General features: G+C 32.8%; 1 protein-coding gene across 1 annotated transcript; it reads right to left on the minus strand.

Annotated features, from left to right (window-relative positions):
* Nucleotides 1–8,556: 8,556 nt before the first annotated feature.
* LOC132716603 (uncharacterized) lies at nt 8,557–9,703 on the minus strand (the record flags this gene model as incomplete). Its single annotated transcript, XM_060699912.1, has 2 exons — nt 9,542–9,703; nt 8,557–9,146 (listed from the first exon to the last, which is right to left on the minus strand). Coding segments are annotated over exons 1-2 (752 nt in total), but the record flags the coding sequence as incomplete, so codon positions are not given.
* Between the last annotated feature and the right edge of the window lie 374 nt (nt 9,704–10,077).

Consider the following 10,077-nt stretch of genomic DNA (forward strand, 5'->3'; position numbering starts at 1 on the left):
CTAAAAGGTTTTTTATAGTTTCAAAAAGAAACCCTTTACCTAGAAATAAAACCCGGAAAAATTTATTATTAATTTCTTCATAAATAAAATGCTACACGATGGTGTATTGACCTTCCTCCGTCAGATCGTGTGTTCCTGCCCGCTTGGTTTCCCTGTGGGTGTCATTACTTTAGAATATTGTCAAAGAATACGTTTTTTTAAAGATCCCTAAACGCTCAAAATCATGTCTTTATTTCTTAAAATTGAATATACCCATTGGGCAAAGAAGAGTATTTTTTATCATATAGCGCAAATTTTCCCAACGATAGATGTGGTCTCGTTACAAACGTAATTCAACCCGATATATAAAGTCATGATTTTATTTTCTTGTGGCCTACAAAATAATCATTTGAATTCCGCGCGATAAAGTCGGCAAAATAACGGGCGTATAGAAGTTCGGGTTCGGGCTTTCTCGGGAAGCGTCACGTGTTCCTCATGAAATAATTATGAGAAAATGGCTGACAGAAACGAGGTCGACCTGCACTTAGCGATTCTGTGAAGAAAAAAAGAAAAAGAGAGCGTGCTAAAATGAAAGTATATGTGGGCCAGCATATTGCAGACTGGAACTGTTTGAAAGAGCGAATGGGATTTTCGCACGACTTTGAAGTTGCTCGCTATTTGCTGGAGTTTGAAAAGTAGGTCGCACATTTTTTTTTTTAAATTGTTACTTGTAACAAAGAAATATTGTTAATACAAAATAAACATGTACAAATTATGTTCAAATACTCATATTTGTGAGTATATATTCTAATTAAAAACAGAAACAAAAACAAAGAATAAATAATAACAAAAACATATACATGTAATTCTTCAATATTCCATAGCACCGCTGTCTTTGCACATCGTAAATGTTTAAAAAAGTATTACATGAGGATGTCAATCTGTTCGATAAAATAAGATAATAAGATCCAAATGAGGTTGCTAGAAGAACATTTTCAGCAATGAGAACTTATGTCAACATGTTTGTAACCTATTTTGCTAAATTTTGCGTTCCGTACCATCATATTTCTTCTCTGTTCCTCTTGGAAATCATGTGTATTTTTGTCCCTTTCAAACTAGAGTTGAAAATCCGGAAGTATTGAAATCGATGCTCCCTAAAGACCAAATATATAACAACATTGAGATGAAGTAACTTTATACGGCTGCGAAATAACTAGTGTATATCCCTGTTAAGGTTTCTCTTGTAGGAAAAAATGAGCAAAGAAATTATTTTTAAGCAGATAAAGATCAAATTAATATGGCAATCTGTATAAATGGTTATTGGTTTCTTTATCACGGATATATAAAATGGAAACCTAGATCACATTATCGTGTTGTAAAATTGAAGATATTAAATATATTTACAAAATGCGGAGAAAAAAGAAATAGATATCTCCAGTCGTGTAGCAGAAGTAAATAATATTAACACGATATTGTTTTGATGAGTCGATAGGAAGAATCAAAACAATAATTGTTTATGTCAGATTGCTATCAATTTTCCACCTATACTCCCTAAAATAGTATTGATATCAAGTAGATGCCAATATGCGAGAGAATTGCAACCAATTAGTGATATTCACGGCTTTACGAACACTTTTAAAGAAAACACCCTGTACCATTATACCACAATTTTCTTGCCGCAATTGGTAGCTTTTATAGGCATCTCTATCTACGATAGTGTAAGGCGTCTTCGGAAAAATCGTAAAAAGAAAATATTTTTTTGAGAGTAATATTTAAAAAGTAAACTACATGTAATTGTTTCTTCTTTATCGTGATTATGAAATTTTACGCCTTGCATCGACTTGGCTTATATTGTAGGACATAGGATAAGTCATTCAACTTCCTGAGAGTAACAAAAAAGTCTATTACATAAATAATTTTGAAAGTCAATCGCCTCAGCCCCGTCTCGCTTGTCGAAGAAAAGTGTAATGCTCATAAAAGTACTGATGTTTTGACTTAGATTCTTATGTGTCCATGCACGTGAGTGAGAAATAAAAGGCTCATTCCCAATGGACCCTCAGTTTGGTATTTCTCTAAATCCTCTATATATCTTACCAGGTGATAGATTATATTAGTCTTATGCCAGCTTATCACATGTAATTGATACAATGTTTATCAAATATTGATCAATAATTCTTTAATAATTTACAAAAATATCGATCAAAAGAGTCTTAAAATAGTCAGCAGACAGCAGACGACATAAACCAAATTACTGTTATTTAATTATATGTAACTGTTGACGAAAACAGACAAAACACATTGTAAAACTGAAATGACAACCGTAAAACACAATTACATTTGACAACTGTTCAATATAAAATACAAATTAGTGCACGTATTATTTCTATTCTACAGACAACATTGTTTTTCATTTTGTTAATACCTTAACTTAAAATAATCAGTTAAGAGCTCAACAGACGGTAAGATTTTGAAGTACAACACCAATTAAAACTAAGATGTACAAGCAAATCTTAATGTGTGAATGCTACTATTTCTTGAAATCGTAAACCTTAATACTAAATGTAAGGGATAGGACATGTTCTATTTTGAAAATCATGTCGTGCAGACCTCCCGCATTGAAAAGTAATCAGATTGCCAAACTATCTTCTGATGATGGGTGTAATGAATGAAATTCCAGAACAATAAAGGGCTAAAAGGTAAACATAGTAGTAAGATGGGTATAAAATGATGTTGAAAAAACGCTTCAGGAGACCAAAGTTGTGGTATGTTCGAATTCCAAATTATTCCCGAAAAATGATAATGTCACAGTATTGAACTGTTCTCTAATCAGGAGAGGTAGTTTGTAGGCGGCCGGATTGCTCAGTCAGTAGAGCCACAGTACGGTATTTCGAGGGTCCCAGGTTTGAGTCTCGGTCAGGCTGCATATAAAAAAAACCCAAGTTTTTTTATCTGTTTCTTTTAAGCAATAAGTACAATTATACTGAATAAGTTTTTTGTATGGAAGACAAAGTACTTTTTGTTTTCATTTTGCTTCTTTTATGACAAAATAATTAACATTTATAGATACTTTCTTAAAAGGTAACTAGCACCGATGAGTATGTTATTTTATTATTTCATTAAGTGCATGATCGAAACTTACGAAATAAAACTGCAACAAAAACTCCCCTTGAGTCTGAAAGTATCATGTTTTATGAAACAAGTAATTATTTACATCTTCATGGTTCAGGATAGTTATGGTCTATATAATATTAGGTTTATAATTGCTATAAAAAGCTTTTGAATTGAAATAAATGCAATTATACATATATTTCACTGCATAACATATAGATTTCAAACAAGTCAGTTGTAGGTAAGATCTTGATACACTATATCTGCCAAAAAATACTGTCTTAGAAAAGATTCTATCAATGAGAAACGTTCATGGTCAAAACATATACGTACTGTTAAATTACGCTAAGATATCACATTCTTGTGAATATCTTAGATTAAACATCATTTGTCTATGACTCCCTACAGTTTGTTATTTGGTTTTGTATAAGAATTGATTTTGTTGTGGCGGTGTCTGACAGGAAATTTCTCAGACAAGGCTCTTGTTATCAATATTATGTTCCCGTTGACAAAGGTCACATCGGAATTTAAGTGTTTTAGTATCTCCTGAGGCCATTCTTTATTAAAAAAACTGGACAAAACAGAATGCAGATTGTTTTTATCTTGATTGCTTGTTTCGGTGCAACTATTGGCCATTTTTTATATTTTAGTTACGGGATAAACAATATAGCCACAAGACATACGTTTTTAGGATGCATCTGTTAATGTTCGAAATTTCGTAAAAATGTTTTGATTAAACTTATTCTAAGATAAATATTCAAAGATAATAAGTTGTGAACAGTTTCACTAGAGAACAAATAAAGTTCGCGTCAAATAAAAAGTGGTGGCTCGGCAGAGTTGCTAACTCGTCGGACTAGTAATCTAACGGTTGCTGACCGTGTGGGTTCAAACACTGTCAGGGGCAAGCCGTGGTTTTCTTGAGCAAGAAACTTTAGATTCATTGCTAAGTACTTGTTGGTTCCAGGAACAGATTCGAGAGTATTTCAACAAGCTTATAGCTTTCAACAAAATCGCAATAAAAACCATAAACTAAATATAAACTAAATAAAATTTTCAATATACATTTCCTGAAGAACTTAAATTTTATTTTTAACTCGAATTTGTTTTTGAAACAAATGAGTTTACAGCTACACGTTATCATTATGAGATTCGGCTAATGTGATTTATTTTTTAATTTTACGCAATTATATGTTATATTATTGCCTATTATATTTCTACAGAAAATGTTCCTTGTTCTGTTTCTATTTCCTTTTTTCTACTTGCATTTTTAGTTTTATTACCAAACGAAACTCAATAGAGACCATAAAATAAACAACATTATAAAACGTAGAATATTTCATTCAGTGGAATCACTAAACCTCTCTCATTAAATACTAAATGTCAGTTGCTTTTTGTCAAATAAAAAAGTAAAGTCTCGAAAATCTATAATGTCAATGTTTGTTTTTCCTTACATCTCAAAGCACACTTACTTTTTTGGCACAGGTTTAGTCCTTATTGTTAAAACTGACATTGATGTTGTCCTATGATCAAATTATATGAAATTAAGCAACTAGAAATACATTCTCTCATAATGTTCATATCTGTTTAGTTTAACTGCATCACAATTTTGAGTGTCTGAACGATTTCATGTCTAAATTATATGGCATGGTTTTTCCAGACTAAATTCAATATAATAAAGTCTTGTAGTTCGTGCCGCAGATGTCATATATACTGATGTCAAAGTGAAGTAAAAGGAACCATATCAACAGATCGAATAAAAATACAACAATGATAATAACCTTCTGAACAGATGTTTTTATTGATAGACATTATAAATAATTAATGACACTTTCAGGCTATGTTTCTTAATAATGCGACAATTCGAATAGAAATATTGATGTAAGAAAACCAAATTTTCTTTGTGACTGATTATCGTCATGAAAATAACGAGATATACTACTTTTTGATACTTTTGTAATTTCCAACAATTCACAATTATTTTCATTCATTAAACTCATTTGAATATGGAATGCAATAATCATTTCCTAGAAGTTTTAAAGTATGATCGAAACATATTAAGACGAAAAGAAGTATGGAACATTGTTTGCTATCATCAAATCACTTTTAAAACAGAACATACATACCTTCAAAATATATACTTTTCTACATTATATAACATTATTATAGCATTTTTGAATATTGACATTATTCATCATCAAATCTTGAAATAACGTTCTCAAATTATCACAAAACTTTATTATACAATTTTCATCCCCTGACATATTATATTTGATGTTTCATTTCTTCCGAGGAATCTACTCAACTCCAAATGTTTATTATGAATGTACAAATGCACTCTGCATGTAGTTGCTACAAGATCATTGAGACTTTTTTTCATTTCTATCAATTATTTCTAAAAATAATTAACTTGATTCATTCTGACTTTGCTAGCACAGAAAATAAAAATTATTATACAAAAGAAATGATATAAAATTGTTTTAACATATGGTAAGCATCTATAGATTAATAACTAAAAGAGCACTTAAAATAATTTGTAAGCTTCTTTTTTTGTAACGTATCTTAGCGAAATAAAAACCTGGTATTATGAGATTTATTACATCATATATGTTTAATTCTGCTGGAAGTAAAAGCTTGATTATATTAACTAAAACTTGATAACTCAGTATGTTCTACTTTATAGAAGAATAATTAAATACTACTTTTCTTTTAAATAAAGTACATTTCTTGTTAAGTCAAGCTGGTGTTAATTGAAATATTCATTAATAATTTTCTTAATCAATAATAAATCTTTTTTCTTAACAAATATTCTCGACTATGGTGGAATGTTTAGATAAATAATTTACTTCGGAGATGACTACGTATGTATATTAATCACCCTATAGACGGAATAACGGGCGAACTAATGTCTCTGCGTTATATAACATATCTTGTGGTAATAAGTCTAGGCATAACTAATTTCGATGCCATTATATGTTATGACATTTAAGATGTTACGATCCACGATGTTTTACATTCTTGTTTACGTCGTAAATAGATGCCTAATTTAGACAAAATCTCTCATATCAAAACTTAATTAATATCTAATTATAGCTTCCCCAGTTTATGCAAGATAAGCAAAATATAGCATTTGTTAATTATAGAATTTGAAGTTTTGATCAGGTAAGACTTTATTTACATAAATAAGCAATGAAAGCAATAGTTGCAGATTCGGTTTGATTGAGTCTTTTCATGGTGGATAAACGTGCAACATCTCTCATGGCCCCCTAGCACCGACTTAAGCAATATCTAATTGTGCTTGAATAAATGATTGTGAAGGATCAGAAAATTATAACAAAACTGAAGTAACGTACGGGACAACAGCTGCCACTAAGACCAAAATGCCTCAAAAATCCATATTTTTCTATTCCTTAGAAATGAAAAACATGTGTTTTATAATATTTTAATAATGGATTAAGAGCATGTTAGATATTTCACAACTGACAAAAATTAGCGCTGAACATAAAACAGAGATGATTCGTAATAGTAGCAAAATATAAAGAAAGTAGTGTTTTGACTTCAATACAAGTTTTAAAAAGATATTAGAAAACAATATATTTGCAGATATCTGATAAAATGAGTATTACATATTCCTTATCTTGATTTTTATACAATTATGTGAGCGTATTTGTATAATTGCACATTTTTCATACAAATTCTCTGACTCAGTAAAGCGTGTTTAAAATGAAAATGGTGTACTTCAATTATTTATTAGTTTAAAATAATTTACTGGTATCGTTCTAGAAGGGATTTGTTTGCTCAAAATGTAATTATAGTGAGTCGTTCAGTTCATACTCATAAATATAAGGCTTCTATAGAAAAGATGAAACCGTAAAACTTTGAATCGTTATACCTCTACCGGACTTTATCACGTTACATAAAGAAATGCGGCTTCCATTTTTCTGGTCCTTCGGAATCATTGATTCCAGCACGAAAATATTGAAAATTTGGGGAATTGCCGGGTTTGGACCCGTAAGAGGGATCTTTTTTACCTTTCCTTTCTTTTTCCCAAGAAATCTTTTAATAACTCACAAAAAGGCCCATTATGGGGGGTACCAGCTTAAAATAGAAATGGTCCGCACTTCATTTCAATGTTGATTTCTGGTCTATCAGCATCATTAATTTCATTTTTTTTGAATTGAGGATTTAATTCAGCGTTAGGGGCCTAAAGAGAGATAGCACAATTTACATTATCTTGTTTCAAAAGATAAAATAAATAAATCAATTAATAAAATTAAATGTGAAAAAAACGAACGTTGGATGGTAAATGTTTGTTTCTGTTTTCGTCGCTGTCGAAGACTTTCGGATTTTTTTATTTATTTGTTTTTTTTCCATATGAGCAGCACGGAATTAATTAGATACTACTGTACGCATTTTCATCCAATATACAAACTTCTTTCCGAAACAATTTTATTTTTTTCTCTCTCTCTCTTCCAAACCCCGAAAGCAATGAAAACAAAGCAAACGTTTGGTTTGATTTTGTACGTTCATAAGAGATAATGAATTTTCTAAATTTGTCCCGCCCCTATCGGCTTAAGTGGTATTAAATCATCAATATCTATATCGACTTTGACGGCTGTCGAAGAATATTTGTTCATTCCTGTCAATATTTTTCGTATAAAAGCAATTAAAAAGAGAAATAAAATTTAGTTCCAACAGTTTATGAACAAAATTAATATGAAAATTTGTTCCAATGGTGTTTTCGTTTATTCTTTAACATGAATATGAAACATGTCATTGACTAAGCAATTAAAATATTTGACATACAAACCGTGTGGATAAGAATGAACACACATTTATATTCATTACAGTCGTATAGTCAACAGAAATAAACACGATAATACTTTTGACTTTTGCTATTTTACAAGTCGACAGGCAGAATTAAAACAACAACTGAGTTACTTTTTAAGAGCATTATACTAAAGCTATTTTTTTTGGTTTTAAGCCGTAATTGGCAATTTAGACAGGTGTCTTAGTCAATGATAGTGTTGCAAAATTGTCTTTCAAAAGCCACTATTGCTCATTTAATGTGGTGTTGACTTCAACATGTTAGATTTCTATGATTGTTTTGTAGAGTTGTTTGTTTGAGAATTACACCATTACATGTTCTAATGTTAAATACTGCTTAAGCCGGTGCTAGGGGGGCATGGAAGATTCTTGCACTTTCTAGTACAGTCTGTTATCAGGGTTAACCAATCACAAATTACTGTTTTGATTAACTAATAATGCTGCAAAATAAGGCGCACCATTTATTTGTATCAAAAATGAGGCGTCAAAGGGGGGAAAAGTCAGCTTGTTATAGTCTTTAAGGGCCATTATCATGACTTTTATTGGAACAACTTTGACCATTCAAAATGTAAGAATTATCTTTGAAGCATAATAAATGTACATATACGCAAATACATATAAATGTAATATGCGATAAATGTATACCAGATCTGGCTGCTTGGTAAACTGGTTTGCTCCAGATCTGGCTGCTTGGGGACTGGTTGCTCCAGATCTGGCTGCTTGGGGACTGGTTGCTCCAGATCTGGCTGCTTGGGGACTGGTTGCTCCAGGTCTGGCTGCTTGGGGACTGGTTGCTCCAGATCTGGCTGCTTGGGGACTGGTTGCTCCAGGTCTGGCTGCTTGGGGACTGGTTCTCCAGATCTGGCTGCTTGGGGACTGGTTGCTCCAGGTCTGGCTGCTTGGGGACTGGTTGCTCCAGATCTGGCTGCTTGGGGACTGGTTGCTCCAGATCTGGCTGCTTGGGGACTGGTTGCTCCAGGTCTGGCTGCTTGGGACTGGTTGCTCCAGATCTGGCTGCTTGGGACTGGTTGCTCCAGGTCTGGCTGCTTGGGGACTGGTTGCTCCAGATCTGGCTGCTTGGGGACTGGTTGCTCCAGATCTGGCTGCTTGGGGACTGGTTGCTCCAGATCTGGCTGCTTGGGGACTGGTTGCTCCAGGTCTGGCTGCTTGGAGACAGGTTGCTCTAAGTGTGGCTGCTTGGGGATTGGTTGCTCCAGGTGTTCCTTTGAAGGTGACTGAAACATCATACACTGAACTGTTTTAAAGATGACCATTTCAAATTTTCAGACATTAATCATGATTTCGTGACATGTTTAAGGATGACATTAAAAAAGATTATTTTAACAGATGTTTGACATTTCAACTGATATGACACAATACCTACTTTAAATATCAATTACTCCTTTATATTTATTCCGTAGGACGACCATACTTAATTAAAATATATACTGAATCTGTGCAATTAGGCAACAAGTGGAGAGAAAATTAGCTTGTTATAGGCTTTAAGGGCTATCATTTTGACTTTAATTTGAATATCGTTTTACCAATCAAAATGTAAGAAATATCTTTGAAGTACAATAAATGTAATATATGCAAATACATATAAATGTAATGTGCGATAAATGTTTACCAGGTCTGGCTGCTTGGTAACTGGCTGCTCCAGGTCTGGCTGCTTGGGGACTGGTTGTTCCAGGTCTGGCTGCTTGGGGACTGGTTGTTCCAGGTCTGGCTGCTTGGTAACTGGTTGCTCCAATTCTGCTTGCTTGGGGACAGGTTGCTCAAGGTATTCCATTGTAGGTGACTGAAAAAATCATACACTGAACTGTTTTAAAGATGACCATTTCAAATTTTTCAGACATTAATCATCATTTTTTGACATGTTTAAGGATGACATTTAAAAATGAGAGCATTCTAACAGATGTTTGACTATAACAACTGATATGACACAAAATAGATAAAAATACAGAATCCCTAAAGAAAGCCCAACACGACAAAATTGAAAATGTTGCAGGCTCGGTTTGATTGAGCCTGTTCATGGACGGTACTGGAAAGTGCAAGTTACCGTCCACGCCCCCTAGCACCGGCTTAAGCAGAATTCAACATTTAAATATGAAATAGTAAAATTTTGAATTTAGAAACATCCGCAGATGTGTTCATACGGCGGTT

This window comes from Ruditapes philippinarum, unplaced genomic scaffold (assembly GCF_026571515.1).
Source record: "Ruditapes philippinarum isolate M1 unplaced genomic scaffold, ASM2657151v2 ctg8901_1_1_1_1, whole genome shotgun sequence".
Classification (NCBI taxonomy): domain Eukaryota; kingdom Metazoa; phylum Mollusca; class Bivalvia; order Venerida; family Veneridae; genus Ruditapes; species Ruditapes philippinarum.